At 40.4% G+C, this 20,255-nt stretch overlaps 4 protein-coding genes across 10 annotated transcripts in view; 2 read left to right on the top strand and 2 right to left on the bottom strand.

Annotated features, from left to right (window-relative positions):
* Positions 1-9,788, top strand: part of LOC135131633 (uncharacterized protein) — a 49,247-nt gene extending 39,459 nt beyond the window's left edge. For 3 of the 5 annotated variants that reach the window (XM_064059462.1, XM_064059467.1, XM_064059466.1), the window contains exons 2-9: positions 3,199-3,313; positions 3,510-4,750; positions 4,798-5,027; positions 5,278-5,409; positions 5,531-5,602; positions 5,650-5,781; positions 6,007-8,765; positions 9,393-9,788. In XM_064059462.1, the coding sequence (XP_063915532.1) occupies positions 3,525-4,750; positions 4,798-5,027; positions 5,278-5,409; positions 5,531-5,602; positions 5,650-5,781; positions 6,007-8,702 (4,488 nt within the window). In that variant the 5' untranslated portion in view covers positions 3,199-3,313; positions 3,510-3,524 and the 3' untranslated portion in view covers positions 8,703-8,765; positions 9,393-9,788. Of the gene's footprint in view, positions 1-3,198; positions 3,314-3,509; positions 4,751-4,797; positions 5,028-5,076; positions 5,146-5,277; positions 5,410-5,530; positions 5,603-5,649; positions 5,782-6,006; positions 8,766-9,392 lie in introns of all 5 variants that reach the window. The other 2 variants (XM_064059463.1, XM_064059464.1) reach the window with 2 other exon arrangements.
* On the bottom strand, positions 1,815-2,978 carry LOC135131651 (histidine-rich glycoprotein-like). The gene is made up of 2 exons (XM_064059494.1): positions 2,903-2,978; positions 1,815-2,858 (listed from the first exon to the last, which is right to left on the bottom strand). The coding sequence occupies exons 1-2, from the start codon at positions 2,912-2,914 to the stop codon at positions 1,869-1,871; spliced, it is 1,002 nt and encodes a 333-aa protein (XP_063915564.1). The 5' UTR covers positions 2,915-2,978; the 3' UTR covers positions 1,815-1,868.
* Positions 9,789-9,854: 66 nt separating the features above from the next.
* On the top strand, positions 9,855-17,363 carry LOC135131634 (uncharacterized). Its single transcript, XM_064059468.1, has 2 exons — positions 9,855-9,939; positions 13,822-17,363. The coding sequence occupies exons 1-2, from the start codon at positions 9,937-9,939 to the stop codon at positions 17,185-17,187; spliced, it is 3,369 nt and encodes a 1,122-aa protein (XP_063915538.1). The 5' UTR covers positions 9,855-9,936; the 3' UTR covers positions 17,188-17,363.
* Positions 17,185-18,714, bottom strand: LOC135131652 (uncharacterized). 3 transcript variants are annotated; one of them, XM_064059495.1, is made up of 5 exons: positions 18,636-18,714; positions 18,290-18,587; positions 18,187-18,240; positions 17,508-18,121; positions 17,185-17,324 (listed from the first exon to the last, which is right to left on the bottom strand). In XM_064059495.1, the coding sequence occupies exons 1-4, from the start codon at positions 18,648-18,650 to the stop codon at positions 17,508-17,510; spliced, it is 981 nt and encodes a 326-aa protein (XP_063915565.1). In that variant the 5' UTR covers positions 18,651-18,714; the 3' UTR covers positions 17,185-17,324. The 3 variants fall into 3 exon arrangements, with proteins under 3 accessions (XP_063915565.1, XP_063915567.1, XP_063915566.1); XM_064059497.1 differs by having other exon boundaries at positions 17,663-18,121; XM_064059496.1 differs by having other exon boundaries at positions 17,508-18,118.
* Positions 18,715-20,255: the final 1,541 nt, after the last annotated feature.

Raw genomic sequence — 20,255 nt, 5'->3', positions numbered from 1 at the left:
TTCCAATTTCCTGAAATATTTTGGTAGTGAAAGGGTTCAAAAAAAAATATAGGGTTATTTTTAAAATCTGTATTACAATACTTTGTGCAGGGATAAATAAAGGTACGCGCTTTGTTGTTGTATCAATTAAATCAAATTTTAATACACTGGGTGTTTATTAAAAAAGCACAAAATTTTATAATTTTCAAATATCAATATTTCAGATTTTTCATAAAGAACACCCAGTATTTTATTACTGTACCTTACTCTATTTTTTGTCCTCATTCTTCCAAAGTCCGATGTCCAAGTCTGAAAAAGTAAAAAATCATAGTAACTATTAAATATAAACGTAGAAAATACTTAAAAAAAGATAGACAAAAATAAAATAGTAATAAAATGCAAAGTGTTCGATTTGAAAAAACTGAAATATCGATATTTGAAAATTGTAATAAGCATTTTTGCACACTCTTTATATGAAGATTCAATTTTATTTATACCACAGCAAAGCGCATATTTTTATTTATTTTTCCACAAAATAGTGTAACACAGATTTTAAAAATAACTGAATTGCGCTTTTTTTTTGTGAACCCTTCCTTCTATTGATAAAAAAATTCAAAAAAATTGGAATAACTTGGCAACGTCGCATTTAGAAAGAGGTCAAACAAAACATGTAAAAATATGTAGGGTGTTCTATTTAACAAAATAAGTTCTGCGTGACCCTTTAAAAATATAACACCCTGTATAGTTAAAAATACTCCCGAAAGACCCATTCAACTTTGGTTTTTGACTTTTTTCTGTCTCTAATAATCAATGATATATCGGAGAATATGCACTTAGTAAGTCACCCTGTATATTATTCGTATATATAAGAAAAAGAAAAATTTACAACTTTCGGTAAAGTGATACTAGGTACAAAATCTAAGCTAAAATTAATGTTTATATTTTGAAATATGAGACTTAGGAGAATATATCGCATCTTTTTTCAACGTTTCTATTTTTTTTATTGCCATTAATATTAAAATTTTCATATTTTAAATAGTTATTCGTAATCTCAGTTACATAATAAGTAGGCTGTCTTTTTCATTGCCCCTGCGTCGTCTGTTAATTCTGCTGTTAGAACCCAAGAGACACGAACATCGTCGAATCGAAATATTTCCGTTAAATTCAAATCGTTAGGGCTACCAGTTTTGAAAACATTGAAGTGCTTTTTGTAAAGAAATATTAAAGTTTCCCGATCTTGAAGAACCAAAGTTTCCATTCATACGATATTTTATAAACGATTTTCTTTCTTGATATTCGTAACAAATTTCCTGTTTTGATGTCGCTGCGACATTGACTTTTCGTCCCTTACTATTTCATCTTCCACTTATTTCGCTTTTGATATTGTACTATTCAAGATTTCTTTTGAAATTATTTTATATAAAAATCACACAAAAAGAGATAAATATAATGTAAAAATGAAACAAAAGAAGCTTTCTGTTAAATTTAAAAACAAATTTTTGTTTAAACGGAACTAAAAATTAATCTTCTTTTGTTACACATGCATTTCAAGGAATTCCAATTAATTTTAATAAATTTTTTGTTTGTGAAGATAAACCACTGAAATTTTACATTTATTTTTTTTAATTAGAGATCCATAATTTCACAAAATTTTGTGAATTTTTGGCCCTGATCAATGTGTACAGTTCAGTATTTTAGTTAGAGCAGAAATTTCAAAAAATTATAGGCCTATCGGTGGTTGAAGTATCGAATCATAAACAAGAAAAATGTTGTTACTTCAAGGCGAAAATTTATACGAAAACACAAAAATAGTTACTTGTTAAAATCATCCTTTATTTGCGGATAAAAGTCCCAACAGACAACAACATTTAAAAACAAAAACAACAAAATCAGTGCTTGTGGTGGCTCTGCTTATGAGAGTGCCCATGCTTATGCCCATGGTGGTGCTTATCTTCATGCTTATGCATATGCTGATGCTTATGCGACCCCTGGTGATGGTGCTGATGCTTGTGACTCCCCTGGTGACTATGGTCGTGATGATGATCATGCTTATGGTCCTGATGATGTTCGTGCTTGTGGTCAGAATGATGAGAATGCTTGTGCCCGTGATGATGACTATGCTTGTGATCCTGATGATGCTTGTGGTCGTGTTTGTGATCGCCATGGTGGCTGTGCTGATGCCCGTGTTGGTGTTTGTGGTCGTGTTCGCCATGATGATTATGAACGTGTTTCTGTTGATGTTCGTGCTTGTGGTCACCCACGTGCTTGTGACTGTGTTGTCCTTGGTGTTGGTGTTTGTGACCGTGTTGGTGCTGGTGTTGACCTTTGTGTTGGTGAACATGTTCTTGCTTGTGGTTGTGTTTGTGGACGTGTTTGTGCTGGTGGTAGTGGACCTCTGCGTGTTCTTCGTCGTGGTCGTGTTGGTCGTGAGAATAGCCGGAAACGTCATATGGTTCTACTTCTTTGTGGTAGCTTTTGGTGTTGATGGTTTCGAGCTGGTGGGGACCTTCGAGGTTGAAGCTGTTGGAGGTTTTGTAGTGGGTGTAGCCTTGGAGGTCACCGAGGAAGTGTTCTGTGTTTTCAAAGTCATCGTCTTTGGCTTCTTTGGAGTATTCGCTGTCGAGTTGGTAGGCTTGGGGGTTATATGTGGGTGCGAGGATTTCGTAGTTTGGTGCGTAACTTGAATACTGGTAAGTTTTAATAGGAAAAGGTTGATAGTTAGTTGCTGTTGCTATCAATCTTGGGTCTTCTGGTGGTGATGCGCTATGTAGGGGAGGTGCTATGGCCATGCTTCGAGCTATGTACGTCACGCCGTCTTCTTCAGACAGGCTTCTAGCTTCGGTTGCTATTAGGCCCAGCAGGAACACACTCGTCATCACCTGAAAAAAATCAGTTATTAGTCTTAACAGTCTTATTCTCTTACCAAAGCTCCCATGTTGCTATATCTAGAAGATAAGCAAACCAAGCTGAGAATGACCTTCCAAGAGCTCCTCGCCGTATTTATACCAAAGAAAAATGCATTTTACGCACGAATTGCTAAAGTGTGGCACGCCACGAAGAAGTGGTGTGTAGTTAATTACACGCAGTAATATACAGAGGTGGCGATAAGATCGAACATCCGATTATTAACGACTAGTAGTTACCGCTAATGAAAGTGTTGTTTTCTAAGTAATTAATCAAGGAAATGGATTCGTTTTGAATCGGTTAATCTTGTTACAGGCAGCAGTCAAGGCTCCCTGGAGCAGGCCCTGGCTTCGAGTCATCTTTTGGAGGAATACAACCGCCACCATCGCCGCCAAACGGACACATTCCTAGTAATAAACTCGGCTCAGAGGTAAATGAATCTGCACAATGTTATCGTCTTCATCTCAACTCGTTGTCACACCTTGTTGAACAGACATTAACGACATAATTTTTCTTAGAAATGCCAAGAAAATAATTAAAGCGGCAACCGAAACTAAACGTTAATTATTAAATTTACACGTCTTAATGATTTTTTAATCTGTTGCTGCTATTGATTATTATTTCAGATACAAGACATAAAAATGGATCCCCCACCATGTGTCCAGAACGCCATGATGAAACAAGACAAGAAACCCTTCACCTACACCCCCGGCGGCATCGACCTGTCCGAAATCAAATCGCCAAGAATGGCCCGAAGAATAGAACGCAACGCCAACTACACCGGCGCCCCTGAAGGCCCCCGCCCCGTTGCACAACAACCCGTCGGTCCCTTACCGCCCTCGGCTTTGGCGGCGATGCAGCCCCAAATGCACGTCCAAGTCTTCCCCACGGGTCCGCCGCCACCACCACCCGGACCCAGAGGCGGCCCTCCTCCCCCACCCCCACCTCCCCCAGCCAACATACCGCCTCCTCCGCCTCCACCATCCGGGCCTCTACCCACACAAAAGGTCGTCACATCCGAAAACCAGGTGCTCGAAAGACCCGACATGACGAAAATCATCCCTGATAACCCGATGATGATGCTACGGAAAACCGGGGGGCCGCAACCTAGGGATTCCTTCATCGACGAACTGTACGGGCAGAAGTCGATGAAGACGCCGCCGGTGAGGTCACCCCCGGTGCAACAAGGACCGAGGTGGCCGCAACAGAACCACAACCAGCCGCCGCCGCCGCCGCAGCAGTGGTCCCCGCCGGTGCAAGAAGTACCGAGGTACCAAGCTCAGCAGCCGTCTCCTCCAGTCCAGGCGAGTCCTCCAGTGCAGCCGGAACCGCAGCGGTACCACCCGAAGGTCATCGAAAGGGTCCCTAGTCAGGAGGAACCAATCAAAACAAGCACTGCTCATTTGGGGTCGCTCTATATACCTCCGATCAACCAACAGCAGCAGCAGCAGCAGCAAAGAAACGTGACAAGTCCTCCGCCGCCTCCAAAACGTGACCCCCAGTCCCCTCAAATCCAGTCGCCGTCAACGCCGACACTAAAAGAAGCACCACGACCGTGGCAGAAGCAGCAGAAACAGCCAGAGGAATTACCAGCATGGGCTAAGAAAGAACCGGTGGCTGCACCTCCTCAACAAAGGCCACCTCCTCAAGCTCAATCGAGATCACCTCCGGTTCAACAACAGCCCAGTCCCAACGCTGTTTATGTTACTCAGCCTTTGGTGTTTCAACATCCAGGGCCTCCGCCGAATCGTCAACAACAACAACAACAACAACAACAACCAAGAAGAGATGAACAGGGAGCCGTACTTATACCTGTACAGATTGAAAGAAAAACTCCTGCTACTCCTGTAACTCCTGGAAATGACAGGTTCGTGGTGGAGGGTCACAATCGTGTGGTTATTCGTGGGCTTTTAGGTCTCTGAATCGTCAACAGAGCTGGAATAACACCCCGACTCAGTCGAATTCGTTCAAGGTTCTCCAGAAGCTCACCCAGACCGAGGGTGACGAAGAAGACGAGAACGCTCCCGTTGTGGAGCACGGTCCCAGGTACCCGCAGCAGTTCCAGCAGACTCCACCGGTCGAGCAGATGAGGAAGTTGAAGTTGTCCGAGGGTGATAGAGAATTGATGAATAGATTCAGACAAGGTAACGTAGTTAAGAGGAAAATGCGTTGATAATGAGAGTGTTGTTAAAGAGGAGGAAGACCCGAGGTATAGAGGCGGCCTCATACCATCCCGAGTTTTTCGAATTCTTGACGAAAGCGGTACTTGAAATTTTTATAATTAGGTGTCGGGTTCTGTCGCTTTTCTTGATCACTTTTAATTGTGGAATAGGGCAACTTAGCTCTAGTATACTTGTTAACACGCTTCTGACTAACGCACTACTCTTTGACTAGGTGTAGACGATGATACTTCCCTTCATAACGAAGTAGACCCGAGATATCGGGGTCCGGCTATCCCATCAAAAGCTTTTAAACTCCTTCAATCAATGACTGATGGATCTTCTGATACTCCTGTCGGTGCCACTGGTACGATAATTTGAAGCTTGTGGGAGTTTCTTCTAACCGTTTTATTTTTCGCTTTCTTAGACTAACACAGTAGCAAATTCTGCGCGTAGGTATTCATCTTCTTCAACTTGTTTTTGTGTAGTTTCACGTGGACCGCCTACACCCACCGGGAACCGAACTCCTCAGATCAGGAACATACCGATTCAGATAGAAAGTAAGTAAGAGAAGTCTTCACTTGTGGCGTTTTTAACGTGTTTGTAGGGGACGACCAACCCAAGAATTACGTCCATCCGAGCGAACAGACCGTCCCGGAGCCCAAGAAATACACAGGTAGCTCAATACCGAGCAGGTCTTTCAAGATCTTACAGGCAATGACTGCGCCTGATAGTTGTGGTAAGTTCCGAGCGACTCTCCTCTCAAAACCGATACACGTAATATAAACAGTACAGACAAAACAGAAGAAGACGAGCATGGTACACTCATTCTCTAGTCCAACTAACTGTCTTGATCATTTCATTGACGAAATTTTAAAGACTGATATAAATAAGTGATTTTTTGAAGCCTACCCAAATTTTTGCCGACACGTCAAATTTGAACACGAAAATTATTTTGTTGTAGCCAATGCCAATGAAGTAAACGAAAACTACGACCCCTCCTCGTATAACCAATGGGGCTACGACCCCAACTACCCTCCCCCTTACCCTCCATACTGGCCCGATTACTATTACAATTATTATTACCCGAGTAAGGAACAGAATGAGAGCGAAAGAGACATGCGCCAGACACCCGTGCCGTTCTGGGGGTACTACCCCCCGCCGTCGCCTTACCCGTACGTGCAGCGCCCTCTCCGAACACCAGACGTAGAATCAGAGAGTAGTACCGCTAGAAATACGCCGTTGCCGTGGGGGTACTACCCTCCGTACTACGCACCAACGCCGACTCCGAGCAGAGAAATCGAAGAGTACTACTCGGAAAAAGAAGAAAGCAGCCAGCAGAATTACGCACCGCCACCGCCGCCGTACCAGTACCCGCCGTACTGGGATCCGTACTACTACTACTACGGGTACCCACCAGTGTACTCACCGTATCCGTTCTACGAACAAACCGATGGTGAAGAAACCGCAGGGTACTCGTCCACGGACGAAATGGCGTACTTCAGTCAAAGAATCAAAAACGAGAGAGACGAGTCGGAACGAGAGGCTTCCAAGACCCCCAAAATCTTGGTAACTCCGACTTTGCCTCAAGAATTCAACCACCCGAAACCAGAGACCGAATCCGAGCGCGATTCCTCCGAGTCCGACTCAGAAACGGAAGTGGAAACTGAAGAAGAACGCTTCCAGACGAAACGCAGCCAAAGTTCTAACGGGCTACAAGCCATCCCGTCGGTCAAAGACATCAAAATTTACGACAATGAAGACGAACAGAACTCCGACGAGGAAGAAAACGCTGATGATTGTTCGGAAGAAACGGAAGACAATGAAGATTCGATTTCGTACGTGGTGGAAGAGGAGGAAACGATCCCTCACCAACTGAGCGTCATTTTTGAAGAAAGCGAGCGGAGCGACTCGAAACGGGAATCAAGCGTGCTGAGCGACTCGACCACCATCGCTGACAAAAGCGACGGTGAAGAAGACGAAGATGAAGAAAACTCGACCGCTGTTAGCGTCAAGTTACCGTTGAAATTCAAGGTCGAGGTGACGGACAACAAGGAGATAACCACTGTGATCGTGGGTGAAAGCGAGATCAAAGTTGAAGATGACCAAGATGGTGAAGACGAAACAGGCGATACATTCGCCGCCTTCACTATCAAGTCGGTTGCGAAAGCGACCGAACCAGAAACCGAAGCTGTGATTTGTGCTAGTGATGATGACAAAACTATTCCAAAAGAGGACGAAGAGGAAGAGCAAGACTGGTGGGGAATCTTGAACAAAGATGACGATGTTCTTCCCGTTCGTCCGAAGAAATATGAACCGTACGAAGAAGAAGAAGAGAAAAAAGAAGATAAAGTGGAAGTTGTTGTTGAAGAAGAAAAGAGTGATGTTGTCGTTCCGGTGTTGCCGGAGAGGTACGAACCGTACAAGCCGGAACCACACGTCACTAGTGACAAGAAAGGGAAAGAAGACGACGCGAGTTCTACCAGCTCTAGTGATAGCAGCTCGAGTAAGAGCTCATCCGCGTCGAAGAAAGAGGAAGTGGAAAGTGAAGATTCGTCTTCAGAATCAGAGGACGATAGTGATTCGGATGAAGACAGCGAGATGGAGAAGATAAACGATGTTAACAACAACGCGAAAGAGGATCAAGAGAGCGTTCCTGAGCCGTTGTCGATCAAAGAACGCATTCGAGCCCTTAAAGATAGTATTAATAGTAAATCGGAGAGAGTTAAAGAAGATAGTGAGATTAAAATGTCGGTGAAGCAGAAAGTGTCGGCTATTGAGTCTGGTACTATGCAGAATAGTAAGACGACGTCGACTAAGAGCAGTGTGAAGTCGTTTGAAGAATTTAGCGAAGAAGAGGGAGATTCTGGGGTTACTTCAGACATGAGTAGACACATTTCTGACAATGAAGAATTCCCAGAGTTGAAGAAAATGACTCGATATCAGCGTGCAGCGACTCATTCGAGGTTGTTTAAGTTATTGCAGGAAGTTTGTGAGGGTGAAGAAGACTCTGACGACGAAGACGATGGTAACGAAAAAACTGATACACAAATTCCTGAGACGAAAAAAGAAGAAACGACGATGCGGCGCGACCAGTTGAGTTTGCCGCTGAACAACACGAGTGACGAAAGTTTCAGCTCTAGTGGAATTACATCACCAGGGTCTCCCGTCAGCGAAAAACTAGTGTCAGAGTTAGTCCAAAGTATCCTGAAACGTAAAAAGGGTCAAGCTTTCCGAAATGTTCCTCGAGAGAAGCTTCAAGCCGCTGCCCGAAGAATCTTGATGGAAGAGTTTGACGACTCTTCCACGCCCGATAGTAGTTTTTTGTCGCCTCTGCGGAACAACACTGAGAGTTCTACGCCGGCTCAGACCCCTCAAGAGTTCTACAACGACTATAAGCAATATTACGATACTTGGAGCGACGCGGATTTTTTGTACAACGAGAATTACGACATTTTGCCGTCGAAGGCCTTCAGATTGTTACAGGAACATTCGGGTTCGAATAGAACGGGAGCAATAGCCGGGTTGTTGGCGAAATGTCCGAAAATTCTGAGTTCCAAAAACGTCCATCAAGAACTGTTGAAATTGATGGAGGAATCCTGTGAATCTCCTTCCACTGATAAATCCCTTGAACCAAGCGAGGTCACGAGTGCTTCTTGATCGAAACGAGGAGGTGGAATAATCGAAATTGTTTTATTGACACGGACCCGGTTTTGCGATGAGGTACCTACACTATTGAATTGGTCTTTTTGCCTTTTTTATTCTACTGTTCCGTGTAGACTTTTATTTTGTAGCGTTTTTATTTTTATTTTCTTTTTTTTTTCGACTGGTAGGCTTTAAACCGCATTGGTCCAGTAATCTATGTAAGCAGACTGAAGTGAGGTAGATTCCTGGATGGTCCAATGTTTAAATTCTTCTCTCTATGGAGTAAACTCCACCTTAATTTGGTTTCACAAGTCGGTTTTATTTGCATTTGATAATAAAGTCACTATGTGTCGTAATCCCAAGCACCTTTAAGAGCAGCACTAAAATCAGTTTTAATCAATTAACACTCTGTGGTGGATAAGGCTTTAGATGAGATAGTGACTTCCAGTTTTGACCCCCTTATAATTTAATTAATGAAAGGTGTAGTTTGCTTATAGAGACTCCTTAACAAATTAATGAAGTTTGGACTAATTCAGCATTTTCATACACCGCGTCAGCATGTTGTTTGATCTGATTTTAATTTGAATAACGAATAACCGGTTTCGACTAAACTATAGTTACTCTGTTTCAAATGCAAATAAAATTCAAAAGTTTCAGCTGCCAGCGGCGCTCGGCCTGAAGTAACTTCTGTCTTTTGTGTTTTAGGTCCCGATCAATCAGATCTGTAATATTCTGAAGTTATCGTCTTGATGACAGGGATTAAAGATTTTCTCATCACAACATCATGTCGAAATGAGCTATTTTTCTTTTTCAAACAAGTTTGCTGTTTTGCTTTTTGCAGAATCGTTTTCATTTTACAAACAACTTTTTTGTATGAGCGTAAGATTGGTTAATTGCTGTAAATACCCGTTTCGGTTCTTTTAAAGTTAATCAAATCTTGCAAGGATTGTTCTGTTTTATTTCAAAACTACTTAAGCGTTTAGTCGTTTATGCAATTTTCTTGATGCTGTTGTATATAAGGTGTCATACTGCTCTACGTTGTTGTATACTTAACTATGTATTATTTATGTAACATATTTTTAAATAAACGTATTTAATTAAGTGGTGCTTTGACATGGATATATTGATGAGTTGCAACTTGCGAAATTTTTTCTTCAAGTTTGCTCAGTAGGTCAGCGACAAATGCATTTGCGGCGAATTTTTCTTTATTACGTTAGAAGTGGTGCCAGCGACTGGACGAACTTAGAAAATGGTAAGTGTTCTTAAATAATTTTCTGAAAAAAATTAACCAATGAACAGGATAAATCAAAATAAAATTTGTATTTGTATGAGAAGAATCTACAAAGGATTTTTTTAATTTTTCATTTCATGTCAAGGGCATCGTAAATTCAATCAAGTATTAAAAAACATATCAGTACGCTTGGACAGATCACAAAACAATTTAATGTACACATTTTTCAATTTTTTGTTTGTGGTTCATTGGAAAAGTATCGATTTTTTCAAAATTTTAGATATAATGAACCACTGAAGGATATTAATAGGTTTTTAACGAAAATTTTGGAGCTTTCTGTTTGCTTCTGTCAACGCTTTAACGCCTTTTCGTCTGTTCTCTTCTTGGTTTTATATCAATTTTCAGTTTTTCAGAATATTTTTCTCTTCCACCTATTTTCCTCATTTCGTTTTTTTTTTAATGTTTTTTCCTATTTAAAATTTCCTTTCTTTCCTTTGTGGTCAGGTCAGGTTGTTCTTGTTTTAGAAAAGTATTGATATTTTCATAATTTTGAAAATCGAAGTCAAAATTTCTAAAAATTAAATTTTAAAAATAGCCCTTGCAAAAAATTATGAACAATTGTGTACTTTTTCTAGACATTTGCTGCCCTTTGAACGAAAAATATAGCAATATAGGTACCAAAAAATATTCACAAATCACAAGGATTTTCAAAATGAGGGCCTACAAAATTTTAAACTCTAGTGTTTTTCTTTTTTAATTGCACCCATAATTTTTTTCCAAATATGATAAAGAAAATTTGATAATAAATCATTGAAGGACATAGTAGGTTTTTAATGAAAATTTTGAAGTTTTCTGTTTGCTTTTGTCAAAGCTTTAACGCCTTTCATTTTATCTGTTTTCTTCTTGGTTTATTTCAGTTTTCAGTTTTTCAGATTACTTTTCTCTTCCACTTATCTCCTTCATTTCGGTTTTTTTTATATATTTTTCCATATTTAGTTTTTCTTTTATTTCCTTCAGGGTCAGGTCAAATCAGGTCAGGACTGGCCAAGTCAGGTCAAGTTAGATCAGGTCAGGTTGTTTTTGTTTTAGAGTAGTATTGATATTTTCAAAATTTTGAAAATTGAAGTTAAAATTTATAAAAATTACATCTTAAAAATAGCCCTTGTAAAAATTGTGAACAATTGTGTACTTTTTCTGGGCATTTGCTGCTCTTTTTAGAACGAAAAAATATAGTAATATGTATTGAAAAATCTTCATAAACATCAAGGATTTTCAAAATGCGGGTTTACAAAATTTTAAATTCTAGTTTTTTTTATTTTTTAATGTTTTATTTCTTTCTTTTGTGGTCAGGTCAGAACAAGCAAGTCGGGTCAAGTCAGGTCAGGTCAGGTCAGGTTATTTTTGCTTTAGAAAAGTATTGATATTTTCAAAATTTTGAAAATTGAAATCAAAGTTTATAAAAATTACATCTTAGAAATAACCCTTGTAAAAATTGTGAAAAACTGTATACTTTTCTGAATATTTGATGCCCTTTTTAGAACGAAAAAATATAGTAATATATTCAAAATTTTCACAAACATCAAGGATTTTCAAAATGAGGATTTACAAAATTTCAATTTAGTTTTTTATTTTTTAATTTTACCCATGAATTATTTCCATATATGATAAAGAAAATTTGATAATGAACCACTGAAAGATATTAATAGGTCTTTAATGAAAATTTTGGACCTTTCTGTTTGCTTCTGTCAAAGCATTAATGCCTTTTCATCAGGTCTCTTTTTGGCTTTATATCAATTTTCCGTTTTTCAGATTATTTCTCTTCCACCTATTTTCCTCATTTCATTTTTTTCTTTGTAAATATTTTTCCCTATTTTTTCCTTTCTTTCCTTTGTGGTCAGATCAGGATAGTCAAGTCGGGTCAGTTCAGGTCAGATCAAGGTAGGTTGTTTTTGTTTTAGAAAAGTATTGATATTTTCAAAATTTTGGAAATCGAAGTCAAAATTTCTAAAAATTACATCTTAAAATTGTCCTTGTAAAAAAATGCGAACAATTGTGTACTTTTTCTGGACATTTGCTGTCCTTAGAACGAAAAAATATAGCACTATAGGTGTTAAAAAATATTCACAAATATCAAGGATTTTCAAAATGAGGGTTTACAAAATTTTAAACACTACTTATTTTCTTTTTTAAATGCACCCATGATTTTTTTTCCAAATATGATAGAGAAAATTTGATAATAAACCACTGAATGATACTAATAGGTTTTTAATGAAAATTTTGGAGTTTTCTGTTTGCTTCTGTCAAAGCTTTAAGGTTTTCATTCGATCCCTTCCATCTCTTCGCTTCTTGGTTTATTTCAATTTTCAGGTTTTCATATTATTTTTCTCTTCCACCGATCTCCTTCATTTCGTTTTTTATATATTTTTTCTTATTTAGTTTTTCCTTCCTTTCCTTAATGTCAGGTCAGGTCAGTTCAGTTCAGATTGTTTGGAAATGGAAGTCAAAATTTCTGAAAATTAGACCTAAAAAACAGCCCGTGTAAAAAGATCACCAGAACACCAGAATTCTCAACTCCTCAAAACATCATAATCCTCATATCCTTAGAACACCACAATCCTCAAATCCTCAGAACATCACAAACCTTCAAATCCTTAGAACACCAAAATCCTCAGATCCTGAGAACAGCATAATCCTCAAATCCTCATAACACCATAATCCTTAAATCCCCAAAACAGCATAATCCTCAAATCCTCAAAACATCATAATTCTCAAATCCTCAAAATACCACAACCGCCAAATCCTCATAACACCATAATCCTCAAACCTATTTTATTCATCTAACCGAAATAAAATAACTGAACCTGACCTAGTTTGAACAAATCCTGACCTGGTTTGACGTGACCTAATCTGACGTGACTTGATTTGACCTGACTTGATCTGACATGACCTGACCTAACGTGACCTGACTTGACTTGATGTGACCTTACCTGACTTGACCTGCCTTCCGCGACTTGAAATGACCTCACCATTTTTTATATATTTTTTCTTCGTGGTCACAGTTTGCTTTATTTCTTCCTGAACGTAAGCGAATTTAAATATCGTAGTAATGGCCATCGGGCGTCCGACTACTTTCATGTTTTCCAGAATCTCCTGTTCCAAAAGTACGGAAAAGGTGGTGTTCCGTTTCCGTCTGTCTGTCATCTGTCTGTCGTCTATTTCAATTTTTAAATCTCCGAAACTACTGGACCCAAAATTTGTCCAGTCGTCTTCACCAACAATGAGATGACGTCATCTCAAAAATTCACATTAGTAAATGTTATTTAAATTTTATGTAATAAGATGCTCCTGTACTTGTGGTTTATGAATCCGTTTTGAGATTTTACCCCAAACATCCAGATTTTTGAGGAAAAAAAAATCAAAATTATACATATAACATTTGGCAATTTAACTTTGAATTTGTAAAAATTGATAGATCTATCCTTTATAAAGTCATTTAGTCATAAAATTAACTCTCAAATTTTAATTTTATAATTTTTTATAATGCATCAGGGGCGAGAGAAGTTCTGTATAACTAAATGTAGACCAATTTTTTTTCTTCAGATACTGTAGTACCTATAATTTCCAGACCTCTACAAATATTTCTTTTTGAATTTATGTATTCAGCGCATTTTCTAATAACAGATTTACTCTAAACTATCGAACTTTCCCAGTTGGTAATAGGGTTTTTCTCAAATTTTCTTGACCACATTAACTACAACTTCTTTCTTCAACGCCAATCCCACAACTCTTCTCTTTTTTCAAATAAATTCGTCCAAAAGCTTTTTTCTAGTTCTTTCAATCTACGTCTTCAACTCCACGCCTTGAAGGATAAACGTTAGTTAGTTACTGTTTTTTTTTCCATAGATTTTGCTACACACACTTCTCCTCTTCAGCATCCTCCTACCAGCTCTCTCTGCGCCCGACCGTGCAGAAGCCATGTCCAGAATTACCGAAGCCAGGGCCCGCCTTGTTGCAAACCGTGCGAAACATCGAGCAAACCCTGCCAGATTCACAACCCATGGCCGACCATCCATACCCAGTCGTTCCAAAAGACAATACGCCCCACAATACGAACCATACCCTTACCCACCGCCGCCGCCACCACCCCAAAGCTACGCATACGAAGACCCAGAACCAATCCCCGTCCACATCTGCTCCATCGAAGACGACGAATACGCAAGAAACGCAGAACCAGAAGAAGAATCACACGATTTTCACCACTTCTCTGGGGACCACGACCAAGCTTTTCCCGGCGTTCCACGAGAAAGTGAACAGTTTGATGATAAAGCTCGAGCAATGAATGTGTGGCTGGAGGAGTCCCAAGGCGAACGACCCTTAGACAGAGCCTTGGAAGAGTTGTCCGACGTGAGGGATATTTTGAGCGGGTTTGATGGGTTAAGAGAAGCTGAAACTTTACCAACTGAAACTTTACCAGCTGAAACTTTACCAGCTGAAACGACACCAGTTAACGTTACTGTAATAACACGAAAGCCGTCTAAGCCAAAGGGTCCTCAGCCAGGTGCACCCGAACATAGAGGCCCCATAGTGAAATTCGACACTCAAGGTGGTGATCCTGAAGACACTGATCAAACTAGGGATGCAGAGGCAGATCCTCATTTACATTCCCGTTTTCACACTCACCTCCACTCCACTGTTCACGGTCACGGACTTCCCTTTCCACCAACACATATTTCTACTTCTGGTTTACATTTACCTGCGACTCAAGTAATCACACCCGGGTTGAATTTGAACATCAACCAGAACCAAAATGTCAATCAAGGTTTAAATTCGGGTTTGCATAGAGGAATTGGGCCCATTATTCCCGGAGGAATCGTGTCGCCGCTAAGTCATTCTTTACCAAGTCAGAGTGCAGTCATTTCAACCCAGACGCAACCAGTTTTCCAAGTAAGGCAGTCTGCGGCATCACCCGATGCGATAGAAGCTCAGGGTCCTGAACGTCAACCTAATCCTTCCACTCTCCCAAGTCATTTTACTCATCCGGATTCCCCCAATTTTCAGTCGGCCATTCCAGGCTTTAGTGTGTCCAGATCTGGAGAAGAAACTTTCGATGAAGACGGGGCAAATTTTGGGGATGAGGAAGAAGTGCCGTCGGGACAATCCAGACATGCCAGTCCCACACACAAGAAAAAGAAGAAGATGAAGCACCAACCTTATCAGAGTTATCCTTCTTATAGCTCCTATTATCCACGTCCGACTTATGGACGATACAGAGAAGCCGAACAAGAAGGGGATTTTTTAGCCGAAGATAGAGAAGCTAGTCCAACCCACCACAAGAAAAAACACCAAAAATCGCACTACAGCCCCTACCGAGAAGCCGACGAGAATGATCAGCTTGCCTCAGCTGAAGACCTACTTTCTTCACTTTTTATGAGCCGAGAAGCCAGTCCCACCCACTCGAAGAAGCCAAAATTTACCACAGTCTACTATCCAACGTACAATAAACAACCACACTACTACGGCCAATCAGGGCACTACAGAGAAGCCGAAGATATCGAAGACCAGCGTCGCCAAAGAGACGAAAATGACGACTTAGAAGACCTCATTTCTTCGAATTTCTTGTTCGATTTTCCTGCCCGGAGAAGCATTTCGGGCTATAAGAGATCCACCGAGCAACAACTGGACCAAATTCTGGGTCAACAACGCCAGATTGTAGAGTCGCTCCAACACCAATCAAAAAACGACGAAGACTTGAAACTAGTAGCCGACATAAGCAACAGAACGCTGACAGATCTAGAAGAAAAGAGTCGAAAGATCAGCAAAAGGTCGATTCCTATTACCCGATTGATCAGTGACCCTAAAGTCAAGCTCGATGTTCCACAAACGGTTGAAAATTTTGGGACCGCTACCAAGCACTCATTCGAAGATGAAAGAGCCCCGATGTACCACCTCAAACACATGATTGGGTCCTCAAAAAACGCACTTCTTTCTGCCATGAGAATACCGCCTCAGAACATGATCATACCTTCGGACTACGAAATAGTAAGATCTTCGGAAAGTGGTGTTTACGATAATGAACCCGATGATGACCCGTCTTCTCATACTTTCACCAGAGTCGGACAAATGGTAAGAAATAGCATCAAATCGGGTCAAGAGACGGCAGCCCACCTTAGTGATGTGGCCCACAGTGCTAAAAATATGTTTAGCACGGCTAGACACTCAGCCCCCAGATTGATCATCCCATACTCACAAATTCCCGCTCTTCAAGACACCCGTAGACCAAGACCCAACAAGGCCCTTTTGCTAACACCAAGAATTCTAGATCTAGCCGAAGAAACTCGAAAATCGTCAGATTCCAGACCCAACTTTGTTCGTTTGGGACACTTGATGGACGCTGTCGGGATTTCCAAACCCAACCCGAAAAGTCTAGAGTTGCAGAAAATAGTTTTTGGACCTCGAGGTATCAGTGAGGGCCGCGCCGACGAAAAACTAGCCGAACTTTATAGCAAATTTAGACACAAATATGACGACGATGTGGAAACTGTTGGTGAGGCGATTAGTACCTTGGAAGATGCGAAAATATCAGTAGGGGCCAAAGATTTGCGCGATTTCCTCGTGAAGATGAGGGGCGAATTGACTAGTATGGTCCAAGGTACACCAGTTGAGTACAAGAAGAAACCGACCCTAAAGAAGAAGAAGAAAGAAGAGACGAAGGAAATGGGGCGCTTTATTGAAACCTTGTTTGATGGAAGTAAGCCGCAGCCAAAAAACGACGAACGCACAGAAGACGGAAAAACGGGCGAGAATGAAGTTGTAGGGGATAGAATGTTTCTTTCGCCCGAGCTTCTGCACCCGTTCATGGGGCGGGCGTCGGAAGCGGACGTAAAGAGCTTCCTTCGGGATAATGGTGACAATCTGGACAAAAAAGACGATGCGTCGAAGAATCACTATGAAGAATTGACTGGGTCAACCCATGATGATGGTCTTAATAATTCTGATTTGGGGTATGTTCTAGGGGCCATCAACCCTTTGATGTTTGAGAGGATGTATAATCAGACTGTCAAGATTAACAAAGAGGGTGTGACCGATCCTCAAGAGATGTTTCAGCATCAGCGCAAGAAAGACGATGATGGGACTGTTGGGACTAGTTTTACTTTGTCTGGACCCATGCTGAAGCCGTTCATGGGGGGTGTCCAACCACAAGAGATTGAAAATTTCCTGGATACGTACAACAGGGGTGAATCTTCCGAGTTTGAAGAAAACGAAAAATAGTTTTGTAGTTTTTATTTTGATAATGTATACGTTTGATTTTGTACGAAGATTAGGTACCTATGTAAACCTAATTCTGTTTGAACGATAGTTTTGGTATGGTCTTTGTGGCCTAGGTCTAGGTCTGCTGTAATAGGGATCTGTAACAATTTGCCAATTTAATATACATGTTTGACATATCAATGTGTATTATTGGTTGCATAACTAAGCAGAGTGTAGACAAGCAAGCAAATTTAGGTGAGTGATACGAAATTTTTGCTTAATAGTAAGCAATTTTCACAAACTTAGCAAAAAGGTAAGGTTAGCTTATGAAAATTACTTACTTATATCCCAAAAAGCGACACAAAGTCCCTGTGCAGCCTATTTATCTCCCGGTTAAACTGCCTAGTGATCCTATTCCTGTTATACCCATTTCCATTCCCATTTAAATTATACACATAGTCCCCAAAAATCGGGTTCGAAGCCACTAGATACTGACCCGGTCTGTTGTACTGATCTGGAAAAACATCATCATGATCTTCATGTACAGGCTTTTCGTCATTATAAATAATATCGTCGGGGTCCTGGACATCAGGTTTGGGGGTGGTTATAATAACTGGGGGCCTGCTGGGTACACTGGGTGGTCGACTCGGCACACTAGGGGGTCGACTCGGGGAGCTCGGAAAACTCGGATTCGACGGCCTATTGTTATCAAAAATACCGCTAAACAAACCGTTTTCAAACAAAGAAAGAATGCCTTGACCGTTGAAAAGACCGCTCGGGAACCAAGACCCTAACCCCCCTCCCCCATTAGTACCATCGTTTTGGGGCAAAACGGAGCCAAAATTGGGAGGGTTTGCCAAAATGCCTTGCACTTGCGACTGGACGAAGGTGATTGGTCCGTTGCTGCCAAAAAGACCGTTTTCGGGGTGGTCACCCCCAGAAACAACGTTACCTACTGAAAGGGTACGTCAAACATGAACCAAGTACCAATGGCATTAACTGATGGAAAGAACCACTTACCCCCTTGAAGTACCCCACTCAAAACGGGATGTTGAGAACCACCACCACCATTGTCTAGACAACGAAAAATTTTAGAAAAAATACACAAAGTGGTGGAACTTACCCCCTTGTAGTAGGCCGCTTAGGATGGGTTTTTGGGGGCCGCCGCCTCCACCGTGCTGGCCATTGCCGCCTCCACCGTGCTGGCCATTGCCGCCGCCTCCACAGTTGATGTTGTAGTTGTAGTTGTAATTAACGTCAACGTATTGGAGGGACCAATCAAAAAAGGTGCGTCCATCGGGGGTTCGGCCTCTACAAGGGCGGCGTCTTTTGTGGATTCGAGATTCGGGGTTGTCATACAAAGCTTTGTCGTTCGGAGGGATCGCAAGAACGATTTTCGTTAATATTGTGATGTAGAACACCTAGTGACTTTTGAGTTAGGTTTGATAATAAAATCGGAATTTACTTACGGTTTTTAGCAACATTGTGTGTTTGGTGGTTGTTTAGCCACTAGAGAAATAAAGGTTGTTATTACGCGCGGTCGCTACATCGAATGAAGAAAGCATTTCGCATTTCATCTCGCAAGCCAGAAGTGAGAGTCATAGGAGGAGATTACATAAAAATTATATCATGTGGTGGTGGAGCCACTATTAGTGATGCCTTAAAGGCATAGTTTTCTGCATTTTTGAAAATTTGTGTTGCGACATTCGGGATTCCCCCGGCGGAACCATTTTCTCTCGCGTGTGATAAGAGTGGTTTCACTTTCTGTCGAATTCTTTATGTCAAGAGGGATATTTAAGAGGTGTCGCATTCCATTTATCGTGTCGGAGTTGTGTATTGTCCATTAATTTAATAATCGAAGAATTTTTAAATGCCTATTAATGTGCGGATAGTGAAAAGTGGGTCAAATCCCACGCTATTATTTCTTTTTGGTAACTTCCCACTGACTTTTCCTAATCTGCAATCCTTACATAACATCAACTGCCGCTTCCACGAAAAAAACGATGATCTATATATACATATTTGCAGGGCTGGTTTTAGGCCGCTTTTCGTCACAGACTCACGCAACTTGAATTCTTTCTCAACGCGTTTATTTGTTATATATTAAACCATTAATTGTATTTTTTAGATTCAGTTCTAAGATAAAAAATGAGCCAGAAATGTTTTAGTATACGTTATATTGAAACAATTAATTTTACTTGAAATTGGTAGTTCTGTCACTGTCACGTTACTTCCCTAAATGTTTGGCGCCAAGCATTTGAATCAGATTTGACAATTTTTTTTCTATGAACAACTCAAACAGTACTTTTTGATCACGCTGTACTATAATGGGGATCCATTTAGTGAATGTATAGTATCGCGCTTTCTTTTATTTCACATCTCGTAGAATACGATAAGGCAAGTTTCTCATTTCTGTGTGTCTACATCAAAACTTGTTCACTTGTTGGTCATTTTTTTAAACATATGACCGCAAAATTAACAAATCCATTACTTATTTCGTATATTTTCGAATTTCACTCCAAATATTTCGAATATTTCGAAAATATGACCCTCAACACACTATATTTTTGGAATCAGCACGTCGAGATCTATAACCGTGAATTTTTTGATAATTTTCAGACGACTTTTTCAAAAATGAAATTTTACACTAACTTGCAAATTTCGAACCATTTTCGACGATTTTCTAAATTTAACTAAACACATTTTCTTGTAGATTTCGGGCCACAAAAGTCACTTCCGGCCTAATTTCTTCCATAACTCAAACTTTTCTTGCAAAATCGCCCATTGAAATATTGTAATTTTTAAAAATTTCCAAAAATTGGAATTTCACTCCGAATACTACGAAATTTTACTCCGTGGCCCTAAACACGCTATATTTTTGGATTCACCAAGTTAAGATCTATAACTCTGAAATTTTTGAGAATTTTTAGACGACTTTTTCAAAAATGAAATTGTCCACTAATGTAAATTCGACACATTTTCGACGATTTTCGAAATTTAACTAAATAAATCTTCTTGTAGATTTCGGGCCGCAGATGTCACTTCCGGGGTCATTTCTTCAACTCCAACCATTTTCCCAGAATCACCCA

The sequence above is a fragment of the Zophobas morio genome, unplaced genomic scaffold (assembly GCF_036711695.1).
Source record: "Zophobas morio isolate AGI-343-1 ecotype UQ-CSIRO unplaced genomic scaffold, CSIRO_AGI_Zmor_V1 ptg000021l, whole genome shotgun sequence".
NCBI classification, from domain to species: domain Eukaryota; kingdom Metazoa; phylum Arthropoda; class Insecta; order Coleoptera; family Tenebrionidae; genus Zophobas; species Zophobas morio.
This window is presented reverse-complemented; position numbering and strand designations above follow the sequence as displayed.